We start from the raw sequence: 16,019 nt of genomic DNA, 5'->3' as shown, positions 1-16,019 counted from the left end.
GGAAGCCGGGATGAGCCCAGGGGAAACCCACGACCATCCGCAGGTTGCTGGTAGACCTTCCCACGGACATTCAGCAGATAGAGTGTTTATAACAAGAAAATGGATAAACATATGCTGATCGCTACAATACCATTAGGCCTATATTCCAGCCCAAGGGTAAAAACCCTACAGACAGATACCTACTCCATCCATGTAATCTATTTACTAGCTTGGTATTTATCAATCTGAGCAATTTTTCAATCAGACAATGGCAACAATTTGTACAGGTGGAGAAAACCACCACAGCTTCCTGCCAAACCTCCAAGACTTGAATCCACAGCAATACTAACATGACTAACAAGAGCCAGCATGCAACATCAATGGTCAAGGGTCAGATCGGCTGCCAGTGAGGGTGGTGTTTAATGCTGACTGACAGCTGTGTTTAATGCTGTAATCAAAAACTGTTCAAATATGAATGTGGTCAGGTTTATGGGTGGGGGAAACATGAGTGCCCAGTGTCCACCACCACCCTGGACCCGGTACTGCACTGAAAAGCCACGGAAGAAACATTGAGGGCTGGATTCGAACATGCAACCTCACAGTTTAAATCATCGATAGTTGCAGCGAGTCAGTGCTTTAACAATCTGAGCCAGAAAAGCCATCATTTACCAGAATACCGTAGTAAGTAAAATTTATGCTTGGTTTTAAAATGCTGATCTACATGTATTCATGTATCTGATGCACGTATCAGGCCCAATACTTCACATGTACACAACAGCAGTCAGATTCACGTATGGAAGAAAACCACTGACATTCATCTTCACCTCTTAGCAGACAAACATTCAACTGACACTGTGTTTCAATAGTTTAAGTGTCAACAAGCATATGCAAAATTCCATCGACAAAAACACTATACATCTCACCTCTTGTTTGGCCCTCCTGACACTCCAGACAGAATGAAATCCCACCATGGTGTCATAGGTCAAGGCCAAGGAAGGAGACAAGCTGGTGAACACTATATGCTGACTGGTGTCAGTCAGGTAGGAAATCTTTGGTGTCGCACCAGAAACTGGAAAATAACAAGTATTCTGCTTATAAAGCAGGAAGTTACACATATGGGAAACATATCATGGGTTCATTCAAACATTATATCCCCTCTTCTAATATACAGCAAATTAGTGATGTGCTCACATTTGATGTAGGAGTAAAATCAAATAAAGCCAGATAGAGAAAATCTGTTTTCAAAATCAATTAAAATTTTGCATGCTGTAAACAGGTAAGATCATTGGAAATCTCCTTATGTAAAGCTTCAGGTAAACCACATCTAAACATGTCACATTGCTGGTCAATGTCCAGAAACCTTCAACAGAGCCCAGAAGTCAACACAGACAGTCCAGCCCCTAACTTGATATTAATGTCCTTTGTAACTCTGAACCTGACAAATACAACCTTTCACTCAGTTCAATGTGGGCTATGCAAAACACAACTGTTAAAACTTTTGACAAGTACAACAGATGTAACCAGATGTTGTCGTTTTTAATACACATGAGTTACACAGGTTGGGCTGCTTACCTGTCCTCGTAATGACAGGAGCCACTTCATCCAGTGGGTGCAACATACTGAATATAGTTGTCTGAGTTGGGACATTTCTGTAGGTTAAAAAAAATATGTAAGGATTATTCATTTTCCCAGAGCACTTTGTCGACCATCAGCCAATCGGAACCTTTACAGGTTACACCATGCTACCATTTTGCCTATTTATTTGGTTATTTCTTTAAAATTTTAATTGCTCAAAACTATGCAAAAATGTAACGGTTCTTTTATAAGTTATGAGGCTGCCAAAAATCTCCACATTCGATAGTCAAACAAAATTTTTAATTTTGAAAAATTTATAATGCAACACAATTTATAAATTTCAGGAACTTTATTACTTATTTTGAACATGAACACGCGTACCAGACTATGCTGATATTTTGTGAAATGTAACTATTTGGGTTACATTAAGATAACACCAAAAATTTGATTGGATTTACACTGATCAATTTTTGCTAAAAATCTCTGACAAAGCCTCTTCAATCACTTTTCCAGCCATTTGCAAAAGACGTACAACATTCTAATTACCTGTATTTCATTGGGATACTTACTTTCGTGGTGAAGTGATTTCTGAATGTGGCACAATTCTTTCAAACAACAATCCATTCTTTATAACAGAACAATTGGTGACCTTAAAGAAATTCATAATAAATCATCAATTGCATGTAGTAAGTTTCATAAATGCAAAGCATAAACAGTGAGCAGTAGAGAACAGTGCTGTAATCAACACTCAAAAACGCTTATAGATGTTAACATTTATGCTTAACAGACCAAAAGCAGGAGCCTTACAAGTTAAAGCTGGATTCCCATCTGCAGCCCCACCAGCAGGAGCTGTATTCAAGCCTGTAGCCTTACCAGCAAGAACTGGGTTCAGGAGGCTGACAATCTTACCGGTGCTGGATTCAGGCCTGCAGTCCCACCAGCAGGAGCTGGATTCAAGTCTATAGCCTCACCAGAAAGAGCTGGGTTCAGGAGGCTGACACTCTTACCGGTGCTGGATTCAGGCCTACTGTCTCACCAGCAGGAGCTGAGTTCGTCTATAGCCTCACCAGCAAGAGCTGGGTTCAGGAGGCTGACAATATTACCGGTGCTGGATTCAGGCCTGCAGTCTCACCAGCAGGAGCTGAGTTCAAGTCTATAGCATCACCAGCAGGAGCTGAGTTCAAGTCTATAGCCTCACCAGCAGGAGCTGCGTTCAGGAGGCTGACACTCTTACTGGCGCTGGATTCAGGCCTGCAGTCTCACCAGCAGGAGCTGAGTTCAAGTCTATAGCCTCACCAGCAGGAGCTGCGTTCAGGAGGCTGACACTCTTACTGGCGCTGGATTCAGGCCTGCAGTCTCACCAGCAGGAGCTGAGTTCAAGTCTATAGCATCACCAGCAGGAGCTGAGTTCAAGTCTATAGCCTCACCAGCATGAGCTGGGTTCAGGGGGCTGACACTCTTTCTGGTGCTGGATTCAGACCTGTAGTCTCACCAGCAGAAGCTGAGTTCAAGTCTATAGTCTCACCAGCAGGAGCTGGAGTCAGGAGGCTGACACTCTTACCGGTGTTGGATTCAGACCTGCAGTCTCACCAGCAGGAGCTGAGTTCAAGTCTATAGTCTCACCAGCAGGAGCTGGGTTCAGGAGGCTGACACTCTTACTGGCGCTGGATTCAGACCTGCAGTCTCACCAGCAGGAGCTGAGTTCAAGTCTATAGCCTCACCAGCAGGAGCTGAGTTCAAGTCTATAGTCTCACCAGCAGGAGCTGGGTTCAGGAGGCTGACATTCTTACCGGTGTTGGATTCAGACCTGCAGTCTCACCAGCAGGAGCTGAGTTCAAGTCTATAGTCTCACCAGCAGGAGCTGGAGTCAGGAGGCTGACACTCTTTCTGGTGCTGGATTCAGACCTGCAGTCTCACCAGCAGAAGCTGAGTTCAAGTCTATAGTCTCACCAGCAGGAGCTGGAGTCAGGAGGCTGACACTCTTACCGGTGTTGGATTCAGACCTGCAGTCCCACCAGCAGGAGCTGAGTTCAAGTCTATAGCCTCACCAGCAGCAGCTGGGTTCAGGGGGCTGACACGCTTACTGGCGCTGGATTCAGACCTGCAGTCTCACCAGCAGGAGCTGAGTTCAAGTCAATAGCCTCACCAGCAGGAGCTGGATTCAGGAGGCTGACGCTCTTACCGGCGCTGGATTCAGGCCTGCAGTCTCACCAGCAGGAGCTGATTTCAAGTCAATAGCCTCACCAGCAAGAGCTGGGTTCAGGAGGCTGACACTCTTACCGGCGCTGGATTCAGACCTGCAGTCTCACCAGCAGGAGCTGAGTTCAAGTCTATAGCCTCACAAGCAAGAGCTGGGTTCAGGAGGCTGACACTCTTGCCGGCGCTGGATTCAGACCTGCAGCCTCACCAGCAGGAGCTGAGTTCAAGTCTATAGCCTCACAAGCAAGAGCTGGGTTCAGGGGGCTGACAATCTTGCTGGTACTGGATTCAGGCCTGCAGTCTTGCCAGCAGGAGCTGAGTTCAAGTCTATAGCCTCATCTGCAGGAGCTGAATTCAGGAGGCTGACAATCTTACTGGCGCTGGATTCAGACCTGCAGCCTCACCAGCAGGAGCTGAGTTCAGGAGGCTGACACTCTTACCGGCACTGGATTCAGACCTGCAGTCTTCACCAGCAGGAGCTGGATTCAGGAATGCACCCACTCCACCAGGAGCTGAATTCACACCTACAGTCTCAAAGACTAGTGGACAGAAACCATTGACAGTCTGTCAGCAATGGCCTTAAACAATCATTAAAAATATGTTCGATGGGGATAACATGACCGACCCTAAAAAAAACCCCAGCTCTTAATCCTTTTGGGGATTTTGGTTGAATTCCTTTTTCACTTTTTTTTTTATACGTGTTTTATACATTCAAATTACATCTTTTCATTAAAAAGAATTAAAAAAAATATTCACCAACATTAATTTTTCTGATAGGGTTTGGTTACCCACAACAAGGAATTTTTTAATGATGGCCCATGTAATTTTTGGGGGCAAAAATGTGGCAAACTGATTTTTCTATGAGGCTATGAAGTGCTATGAATACCTGGAATGGTAGAGTAATGATGTAATCTTCTCCGTGTTCAGTGAACACACTCACTGTGGTGGATTCCACTATACAGACACAGCGCTGCACAACAGCTGAAAGCAAAAAATTCAACAGAATCAGCCGATGTATGTACAATAACATGTTTGTATCACCAAGCTAAAGTTAAAGTATGCAGCTACCGAGACGGCATTTCAATAAGCTTTCTATATTATCCAACTATAGCATCTGATATATTTAAGGTCTGACTGAATGTGTTTGTTCCAGGTATGAGCTAAACAAAGCCGATGGCATTCACAGCTTAAAAATCTAAAATTTCCAGGTTTTTCCTGGCCCAAAATTTACATTTTCCAGGCTACAAGGAATAAATATTTTACACATATACACACAAAATGACACTAGTTGAACTCTCAACTTTTTACATGTATTTATTTATTTCATTAGTGTTTTACGCCGTACTCAAGAATATTTCACTTTCACGGCGGCCAGCATTATGGTGGAGGAAACCAGGCAGAGCCTGGGGGAAATCCAGAAACATCTTCAGGTTGCTGGCAGAATTTCCCACAAGGCGGTCAGAGAGGAAGCCAGCAAGAGCTGGACTTGAACTCACAGAGACCCCATTGGTGACAGCCATTATGCTGCGCTAGCGCACTAACCAACTGAGCCACAGAGGCCCCTTTTCACATATACACAGCAGTAGCTGAGGTTGACAAAGATCTGTCTCACCTATCACACCCGAATTATCAAACCAGGTTGTTGGTAAGATACTGGGCTGAAATTTTTCATCGAATACAGTATAATTTATATTAATACCTGTTGATTCAGTGTCAGGTAGGTCACTGCTACGTGCATCTCCAGAGGTAGGAAGAATAAAATTACACCATTCAGCCTAGAAGAGAGAAGAATGACCCAATAAAACCATCAGTATTATTCGAATTCCAAAATATAACATCATGCATTCAAACAGGAATATTCACAGATCATTCACCTCATTTCTCAGGTATATTATACCATACTATAAGTTGGACCAGCATGTTGTGTGGATATACGATATTTTGTCACCAGAAGATCAATATTTTCACAAGCCTGTGACGAAATATCAGACCATATACCCATGCACTGTGTTTTTATAACAAATTCACCACAGCAAAGAGTATTAAGGACAACTTTCTTTGAATTAATATCAGTATGTCAGCCAAAGCATGTTGTCTTTTTACAAATGCTTTGCCATCGTGTGAAAGAAACTGATATCATGGTTCACACAGAAGAGCATAAGGCCCCACTCAGGATCTTGGTTAAGCAGAGACAATACTGTATCCAACACTTGAGGCTGTATTCCTCTCCTATTGGCAAATGTAGTATCTTATCTACGGTGGATAAACCAATCAGATCATAAAATTTCCTCTGAATTGTGATAATGATAACTCTCTTGACCAAAATCTGGCATTGATCTGACACCCACCTGGAGGACTGGTGTCTCCACCGTGAATGCTTTGATAACTTTACGAGACCCATCAGAACCTCCTCGGCTCCACACAGTGGTTTTGCCATTCACGTACAGCTCTTCACTATGAACTCCGTCTGTGTCACTATCTTCACATCTGAATTGCCATCTCTCCTTCTGAACAGATCAGCATAAATAATACGATATTTGAAAAAGATCATATACATACATTCTTCATTCTTCCAAACATAATGCTGAAATGCTAGTACTGGTATATATTTATATATCTGATGGGAGTTTGATGCTGTACTCAAAAATATATTTCACTTATACAACAGCATTCTGGTGGGAGGAAAACGAGCAAAGCCCAGAGAAACCCACAACTACCCTAAGGTTGTTGCAGACCTTCCTACACCTGGCCGGAGAGGAAGCCAGCATGACCCCATTGGCGACAGGCTCCTGGGTCCCTGCACCGCTCTGTGACTCTAACCACCTCGGCATTTTACTGGCCTATGCATAATTTATTCATTCTCATACAGACAACAAGGTCCTTTACTGAGATGATAACAAATTAAATGAAGGTATTTATTCTATAAAACACTTTAAGGTTTGTTTTTTTTAATATGGTTTAGTGCGGTGTGTTTGACGATGACAGCTATATGTATTTGACACTGTTGTCATTATTTCCATTCAGTTTGAAGGACTATGCACTATAGCTCACCTTTTCACTTGCCTTGCCCGAGATGGAGATGTCTGTGAAGGACTTGACGAGCGGCAGGCCATGTTCAGCAGAGGTCAGGCTGTTCCTCACCTGAAGCTGAACTCCCCCAGGATGCTGCGAAACATAGTCCCTCCCGAACGGCACAAAGTCCTGGGTTCCATAGGCCGCTATCATATCATCTGGAGCCAGGGTGGCGACTTGAGAGCTTCTAACCCAGCTCCAGGGGGTAAACCACATAAAACTGGAAAGAGAATAACTTACAGTCTGTAGAGGTTGACTTATTAATTTTGATTATTTATAGCTGAAAATTTCCGGAAAAATTTGTCTGATAAGAAAACGTGGTAAGCCTAATTAGTTGACGCTAGTAAAGAATTGTAAGGTGGATCATTAATGCCTGATTATCACAGGCCTACTTCACTTTTCATATGCCTAAAACATACCAAACTTTAGAGAAGTTTTGGTTCAGTGCACGCTTGCAAGGTGAAGCATTTCACTAAATAGCACTGAAACACTCTAACTCCTTTTCTTATACTGGAACAGCGTCGTTTTAGTCTCTATGCTAACAGTGTTAATTTCATATTCAACGATGTTATATTAATATTCAAGACCCAGGCCCATTTCCTTTACTATCGAATAAGTCTTGTGCAAATAAAAGACACCAACCTAAAGACCAGCTTTCCCCACCTACCACACCGCCACCAAATGAAGCAAGACATGCACATGGCTGGTCAAGATGGCGGCAGTAGCTGAGGAGTGTGTGCCATGGAAGCCTTCAAGGCTATAATAAATCTATTCTAAAGCCAGTAGAGAAATATGGTGGCAGTGAAGTGAGTGTGGAAAGCAGGCTTTAGGTTCGTTTGTGACTTATTCACATGCGACATATTAGATATCAAAGAATATTGGCTTGGGACTTCATTGCCTACACAACCAATACTATTAATGTCGAGACCCCAAAAACGCTAGGCCAGTATAACAAAAGGAGTTGGAGTCTTTCGGGTCTTATCACGAAACTGACATGCATCGAACGGAGAAATGGACAGGGATTACGGACAACCATGTCATATAGCGGACAGTACAGTTCGGTGCGATGGGTGCGGAGCTTTTATCTACCCCTAGTAGAAATATCGTCTATATGTCGTGCAGTATCATGTGTGAAAAGACGAGATTGGACTAGAGTCAAGCTCCTGGGGAAACCAGGTCTTTAGGGTGGTGTCTTTTATTGGCACAAGACTTGTTCGATAACAAAGATAATCGGCCGGGACCTGTTGGGGTCGAGAGTCGGAGTCTTTCTGTGTTGTTGTTGTTGTTGTAATCTACATTGCATGACAGAATCATTAACATCGGCACAAGACCAAAACTGTAAGTGTCACCTACCAGTGTTTTTCGCCACGAGGGCAAAATATTGTGTTTAATCTTTACCTGGATCACGACAGTTATAGCATTACAGCGTCTTTCTTCTTCCAAAACCAAAATCTAGTCGTTTGGCCATATTTCCCGCTACTACACCGCACACGAAATAAACTCAGCCTTTAAATAGATAAAATAAAATATGAGATAGCGCGACAGAGAATATTCCTTGTATTTATTTCAGATAATCAAATGGACGATGTAGCTTAATTCAATTTTCAAAACCATTAAAGTTATTCAGTGCATCTTCTTGAACCGGAAGTATTTGTGGAGTGACAGCAAGGCGCTTGTTGACATCGGACACTTAACTTTTGTAACTTTGTTTTCCGTCGTAAAACTTCATTATGTCCTCGTTTGGCTCTTTCGTTAAAACTGGCAGTTTAGTTTCGCTTGTTGTCATTATTGTTGCCGTTCTTTACAAACGGAGATCAGATGAATTGCTGCAAGAGCGACTGGACCAAGTACTGTCTGGATTGAGGCGAGCAGAAAATAAAGTGCGGTCGTCCGACTTGAGAGTGGCTTTAGGATTCGGCGGAGATGTTGATTTGTTCGTTAATGCTGTCGAGCTGTTAAATAAAATTGGCGCAAAACCACCGGAAACCACAGAACATTTTGAAGAAGTGGGAACAAAAGAAGAAATCGAAAAACTATTTGCGTACTTCTTTCAACACGGTGCAGCTGCAGAGTAAGAAACCATACACCCTCTCAAATATACATTTATTTAGTCAAGACTGCAAAGTCAGGCGAGACCGACAACTTGATGTTGGGAAGTTACTTAGGTCTAGAAAAATCACCCATTGATCACACATCCACAATGTCGCTTTATATTGTCAAATCGCAGCGTAATATCCCTCTCACCAATGCGTTCACTGTTTCCTAGCGTAAATTGATGTAAATGGAGTGGTCCCCATAATCACCTAACCTGATCAGAGTCTTGCCAAACCAAAAACAATTCATGACTCACACAAATTCACAAAATAAATGAATTTTCAGACAATACACCCATTGCAGGCATAAGCCGTCTGTTGCCGGTTTGATCGCTTGAGAAAAGGAACGAGACTAAAGCGATTAGTGCCATCTGACGACGGGGAGTGAACTAGCCAATTGAACAACTAGACTTGCCTAGTGTTACTGTAATGATTGCCAAGGTGTTATCTCCCTTGAAAGACCTTATTTTTTTTCTGCACTTACATAGATCACGTGATTTGTATGTACGACTGTCAGAACGAGATGGGTGTCCACAGTGGTGTCTGAAAATGTATTCATTTTATTTATTTATTGAGCAAGGCCCAGAACAGATTAGTTGATTATTGGGACAATAACATCAGAAGCAGTTATTCCCCATAACTCTCTCAACAATTTGTGTTGCTCAATACAGAGAGTTATATTCTGTAACTACATGTTGAGCAACAAGTTATGTATTTCAGCAAAGAGCATTTTTGGACTTCGCCGTAAAGAAGTGTACTAATTTCAAGGTTGTTGAGGCAGTATTTTTACAGCATTGTCAGAGCGAGTAAAGATTTAAATGAAAGTAAAATGGAGAATGTCTGGAGGTATGAGGTCTCAGATTTATTTGTTCAAGACTGCAAAGTGGCAGACAGCAAGGTGAAAGTAGGTCTGCTGTATGGAGCTTAATTATAGGGAAATCAACAAACTTTTCACACATCTAATGTATCGCCATATATTGTCAAATACGGCACTCCAACAACTTGAAATGTAATGTATGATGCACCATGTATGTGTACTCTGTAAATATAAGCCACCCATTCAGTGAAATAATTATAAATCACAAGTTTACATGCATCATTACACAAAAGTCATTTGACCTGAAATCATGGTGTGCATATGTACATGGATACATGTGTAATGATTTACGGGCATAGTTAGTCATTCATGTATTGTAAGAAAATGGGAAAATATTTACAAGTACACTATTGACATATCTTTATTTCTGCATTCAGGAGATATGTTTACAATGTCACATTATTTCATGACATTGTCAAGGCAGCCTATAGCCTGCCCAAAAAGCGACCAGGCCTGGGTGGAGCCGCATTGATGATGGGCAAGCGACTGGCTAAGGAAGGCCTGGATGTACTTGTAGGTGCTTGTTTTACCCAGAAGACGTTAGACCAGTTCAAGCACAAAGGGCTGAGAGGTATGTGTGTGTATAACAATTGACATCAGCAAAGCAACAAATCAGATTTGATAGTTCTACTGTATGCAACATGAGCGAATGGTCTGCGCAACTTCTTTCTGGAATCCGAGTACATCAGTAAAAAAAAGGCTGTGGTCATTATGTTTGTTTCCACCCCTCTTCCAAAATAGGTAAGCTTATATTATTTGTTATTTTCATATTATTGTTATATTGTTTGTTAACATCAACATTGTTGTTTACAGTTGTTGGGAGAAGGTTGACAGATGATGACGTCCATCTGATTTTGGAGTACTCCCTGGGGGAATACTGGGGGAAATACAGATCTCCAAGAGCTAACAGGTTTGTCTAGCAAAACTGCACAGCAAAGCTTTCATTCAGTGTCATAAATCATCATCAGGAAACTTTTACCTTTTCTAATTGCTTAGATATTCTTATAAACAGTTACTTCTCTTGTTTACAAAAATCGTTGTTAATAGTAGACAATATGATGCCATAAACAGAACTGTTCAAAATTCTATAAAATCTCTGTAGGGTTCATCAGTGAACAAAGAAAATATGTTCAGTCCAGCTTCACTTATCTCCCCTAGTGAATTTCTTCATAATATTCTGACATAGCTAGCATATGTTGCAAGATATTGATTTAATAAGACCCAGGCTGTTGTGACCATCATTTGACAATGAGTATTGGATTATATTTGAATCCAGCTGTCACTTTCAGTTGCAGCTGTAGGTCAAGAAAATTATCAGGTACCTATAAAGGGTTTGTTTTTTCAGTTTCTGCCCGGTTTTAACACTGTTTTAAGTGACTGCCATCAAGTGATTGGGGTATTTTTGATTATGGCATGAAACATGTAAAATATATATATTATCTGAATACTAGATGTGGTTATGTCATAATCAACATACTGTTACATATTCACAATCTGGATCCTTACGTTTAATTAGATTACATGAAGGATGTTTGCTCATATTAAAAATCGTTGTCCTATGACTGTAACATGGTTAAGTGCAAGCCTACATACATACATAATCATTTAAAAAGAAAAAAGAAAAAATGTATATATAATTAAAGTGCTGTAGTGATAAGTGATAATGTTGTTGTGTTGAAAACTTATGTGATATTAAAGCAGGTGTTTCTCCCACTGACCATAATATTGGCCCTCTAAATAGTCTTGACTGTGTCGTAAAACACAAATCAAATGAATAAATAAATAACCAAATGTCAGTTATGGTTTGGCTTGCTTTATATTATGGGAAAATAGAAAGCATACATTTAGAGCATACCTCCAAGTCTCTTTAAGTTCTTATTGTAATAAGTCCAGAGTGACCCATTTAATTTGAATAGTACCTTCTATCAGACAGGTATGTACAAGCCATGATGTCTATGTCTTGTATTTTCATCATCTGACATATAAATATGTATGGGTAGCAGATTTATGTACTGTTATTTTCCTGTTTGAGAATAATCTGGATGCATTTTTTCCTTCTCGCCAGGCTTATTTTACATAGTGATGTGAGCAGCCCAATTTTAGAATCTATGGAAGAGTTCCAGAAGGAAGTGGTGTTGTTTAAACCCTCCTTGTTTGTTTTGGGAGGTCTTCAGATGATGGATAAATTCCCATTCCCACCAGGTGAGAATCAACATAATATTGACATTAAATAGTGATTTCTTAATTATGAATTGGTATACATTCTTAAACTCTGATTATCAAAGTTGAGATATCCTTGCTAATTTTTTTTTTTGTTGTTGTTTTCTTTCCACCATAATGCTGGCTGCCGTCATATAAGTGAAATATTCTTGACATTGGTGAAATAAAGAAATAAATTTCCTTTTTTCTTTGTAACATCATACTTTCATACATGTACTTGTCCCAAGTGTATTTGACATGTAAGTATGCTTATACTGTATTGGTGAGTGAATATCTGTCAAAACATAAAACTCCTGCCTTCATAAATTTTGACTAGTAGTGTAGAATTTTTTGGTTTGGTATTTATTAATTATTCTTTCTTCCTCTTCTGTAGGTGTTCGAGAGCAAAAGTTCACAGACCTGAAAATCCTTTTGCAGAAAATGCCCCTAAGCACGAAAATTCACTTTGAGATGGCATCTTTCAGTGACCTTACCACTACACAACAACTGGTCCAAAATGTCCTCCCTTACGCAGACTCACTAGGAATGAATGAGCAAGAGTTACCTAACTTGGTAAGCATCTTAACCCACGGCAATGTGACCCATGTGTCAGACTCTAATCCTAGGGTGGCCACGATCCTGGACAAGGTCAGGGTCATCTACAGAACTCTGCGTAACAGTGACCATCGTGATGGGAAGCGCACACTGACACGTTTGCATGTCCATACGCTGGCGTTTCAAGCCATTCTCACTGAGAAGAATTCGATATGGAAGAACACCATGTCTGCAGCAGCCAAGGCCTCTCTGACAGCTCACAGGTATATCTGCGGGACAGATAAAGTGGACACAATGCGGGCACGCCTCCTGATGGATGATTCGTTCTCCACTACTAACACCAGCCAGGCACAGAGGATACCCTTCCAGAACACTCGTCCTGTGTCCTGTTGGACAGAGGAGGACTATGAGTTGTGTGTTGCCCCAGTGCTAGTGTGCACTAAGGTGCTGCAGACAGCAGGGGGTGGGGATAACATCTCTTCTGCAGGCCTTGTCCTGCAGATCTAAGTACCGGCCACAAGGACTTACCCAACATGTATATGTAATGCTACAACCTTTTTGGTCACAACAACATGGCTGAATGTTGAGGACGTGGTATTAAGTATTCATTCATTTGACCACTTGAAATGTATTCAGAAACGGTTGGATACAATGAATGCATTTGTTTATCTTGGTGGTGTCATTTTTAAAAGTATAGTTACTTTCTTCTTTTTTTGACATAATGAGTGTTGGCACAAGAACATGTTGCGCTGTATATGGTCAGTTATGCACTGCTTTAACGTGCCAAAATATTGAGGAGTTACATTAAATGTAAGGGAGGAAACTCTGAGCCATGTACAAAACTTTAAAAAAAAAACAAAAAAAAACAGGCATGTAAATATGTGACTGTTTTGCCAGATTTCTGCCATGTACTAATATATTGTTGGTCAACCTCTGGTGGACTAGCTGTTGATGTGAAAGTACTGCTGCTGACATTTGTCTCATAAGTATGGCTATAGCGTAATCAGCAGAAGGTTGTTTTAAGGAGATCCATTTTATTTCACTTGAAACATTATGTAAAAGGTTGTATGATTTTAAGAAAAATATTACTTTTCAAGCACTTAGCATAATAACATAACAGGCATTACACTATAATTATTCTAATGCAGTGGGTCATATTTGTGCTTAGTTTCTTGATCAGCTCGAAAGTGAATATGTTTATTTATTCAGAATAGCTTTTATATTTGAAGTATTCTACTAGTCCATAATGGTTATTTTCTTGAGGATATTTTACAATGAACCATGGGTAATAAATGATCTTGTAAAGCATAGGGCCAATACTTTTCAGCCACATGTTATTGACAGGATGACTTTCTTGCTGGTCTGCTCCGGTCACACGCGGGAAGTTCTGCCAGCAACCTGCGGATGGTCATGGGTTTTCACCGGTTTCCTCCCACCTTAATGCTGGTTGCCGTCATATAATTGAATATTCTTGATTAGGACGTAAAACTCCAATCAAATAAATAAATAAATAAAATTCCTGCTGGCCTATAAAATTTTACAAATGGCAACAAGTGCGTGTCATCACTTCCAGGAAATGGTTTGGCAGGTACCTGTCCACCCGTCCAAAATTAGTGCTATTTGGACTTCTGTTTACAGCACTTTTAATATGTGAGGAATACTTAGAAGTGAAACCTGGATACCTTGTTCAAACAAAATGGCTCAAAACACCTTGTCTTAAGGCTTAGACACCTTGTCTAACACTTTTATATGCCACCTTAGTTATGTCACTTGTTGCTTGGCAAAACGGGCAGTAGTGGAGGATTTGGGTTTTTTTTGTTTTCTTCCTTTGATAGTCAGTATTCTGGAAGTACAATGCTTGACATTACCACTGATATTGAAGCTTACTGTTCCCTGAGCTTTGTATTCTGAAAATTACTGCAGTATTTCCTGTTTAACCATGTTAACATTCCAAAAATCTGTCCCACCCTGTAGTTAAGTATTGCACATTTACCACTTCATCAGTGACATGAAGTAGCCCCAGTATTATTAACTGTCAATGGCAGGATATGTAAAATGCCCACTTGTATCACCTCATATGACTTCAACTTAATCTTGTTCTCTCTTCTATGAATACCTGAATAGTGCCTTCCCAGCATCCCTAATATTTGTATACCTTTATTTCTTCCATTTGACTTGATGCCATATTTTATATTCAAGTATATTTTAATACTGTATCTGAATGTTGGTTTGTGTTAATACGCATTAAATATGTTGGTCAATAGAGTTACAATATTACTCCCCTACTGATCCTTACTTCTCTGCATGATGTATAAACTTTAAAGTCTGAGTCATGGAAATGCAAATAATTTAATTTTTCAACAGGAATTGTAAATAGGTGACAATTTAGTTTTTATATGTGTGGTAAATGTCATAGTCTATGATCTCTGATACCAGCCAGTTACCCAATGTCTTTGAAATCAAAGTGTTCATATTTAGTTTATATACATGTATGTAATGGTTTGTTATTCAAAGTTATTATTACGAACACCAGCAGTAGGTTTGGCTGCCTTTATGGATACTAAATTTTATAATTGTATGATATTGTATGTACTAAATATGATTATTTTATGGTGTTACTTGGTCAGCTAACTCTGATTTTATGAATTAGCCAGAACCATGGCTTCTGATCAGATTCATGTATTTATAAAACAGTTTGTATTTGATGCATTTTAGTATTGACTTCACCAAGTTTTCATGTAGTTACTTGGTAATCAACAAGGCTTTTTTATTGAGATTGTGCTTGTTATACCAGCACTTGTGACATCTATAACCTACAAGGTATCACATCGGTGACGTTGTTCTGTAAATGTAATGAGGTTATTTAATGATGTATACACCTACCAAATTTGCTGCTTTTCTTTTGCTCACTTCCGTGACCAATGCTGCCCACAGATTTTTTACACTTTTAAATATCTACATAGCCATCGCACTGACAGTTATTTTGACTATATTTAATCATGAAATGTGTAAATAATTTTGTATACCTAAACTTGATTGTGTGTAAGTTTAATTAAAGATGATTTAAAAACAACATTTCATAAAATAATGTTTTTGAAAATGGTCACCACTGATTGGTTAATTCATGGTCATCTCTGAAATATTAATAAATAAGGAAATGCGTTTAATTTCATTTATTTAGTTAATGTTTAATCATCGACATAAGATTACAAAGGATTTATATTCAGTGTATAAAACCTTTCTTTGTTGTATGGATTTATTTCCTCTCAAAATCCTTGTAATTTGCATAATCTGCATTATTACTTTGCCTTTTTCATTGACCAAGAAGTTTAATTTGTCATTCCATCCTTTCACAGAAAATATCAAAGCTTTTTTTTTTTTATTGATTTGAAAATAATTTATCTTTTGTCAATTCTACTCTGCTAATTTTTTGCTCAAGTCTGCCAACTTTGTGTTTCAGTGGTTTTTAA

General features: G+C 39.8%; 2 protein-coding genes across 2 annotated transcripts in view; one reads left to right on the top strand and one right to left on the bottom strand.

Moving 5' to 3' along the window:
* The window catches only part of LOC135466817 (anaphase-promoting complex subunit 1-like), a 48,231-nt gene extending 39,931 nt beyond the window's left edge, over positions 1-8,300 (bottom strand). Inside the window, exons 1-8 of the mRNA XM_064744521.1 lie at positions 8,224-8,300; positions 6,805-7,045; positions 6,102-6,260; positions 5,453-5,528; positions 4,640-4,734; positions 2,124-2,203; positions 1,552-1,628; positions 903-1,048 (exon numbers count right to left, since the gene is read on the bottom strand). Of these exons, the coding sequence (XP_064600591.1) occupies positions 903-1,048; positions 1,552-1,628; positions 2,124-2,203; positions 4,640-4,734; positions 5,453-5,528; positions 6,102-6,260; positions 6,805-7,041 (870 nt within the window). The 5' untranslated portion in view covers positions 7,042-7,045; positions 8,224-8,300. The remainder of the gene's footprint in view (positions 1-902; positions 1,049-1,551; positions 1,629-2,123; positions 2,204-4,639; positions 4,735-5,452; positions 5,529-6,101; positions 6,261-6,804; positions 7,046-8,223) is intronic.
* Positions 8,301-8,384: 84 nt separating this feature from the next.
* Positions 8,385-13,977, top strand: LOC135466415 (ADP-dependent glucokinase-like). The gene is made up of 5 exons (XM_064743868.1): positions 8,385-8,896; positions 10,173-10,366; positions 10,609-10,705; positions 11,861-11,997; positions 12,389-13,977. Exons 1-5 carry the CDS (start codon positions 8,556-8,558, stop codon positions 13,054-13,056), a joined length of 1,437 nt encoding a protein of 478 aa, XP_064599938.1. The 5' UTR covers positions 8,385-8,555; the 3' UTR covers positions 13,057-13,977.
* The last annotated feature ends 2,042 nt before the right edge of the window (positions 13,978-16,019 follow it).

The sequence above is a fragment of the Liolophura sinensis genome, chromosome 6, assembly GCF_032854445.1.
Source record: "Liolophura sinensis isolate JHLJ2023 chromosome 6, CUHK_Ljap_v2, whole genome shotgun sequence".
In the NCBI taxonomy this organism is placed as follows: domain Eukaryota; kingdom Metazoa; phylum Mollusca; class Polyplacophora; order Chitonida; family Chitonidae; genus Liolophura; species Liolophura sinensis.
The sequence above is the reverse complement of the archived record's forward strand: the minus strand, read 5'-3'. Positions and strand labels throughout refer to the sequence as shown.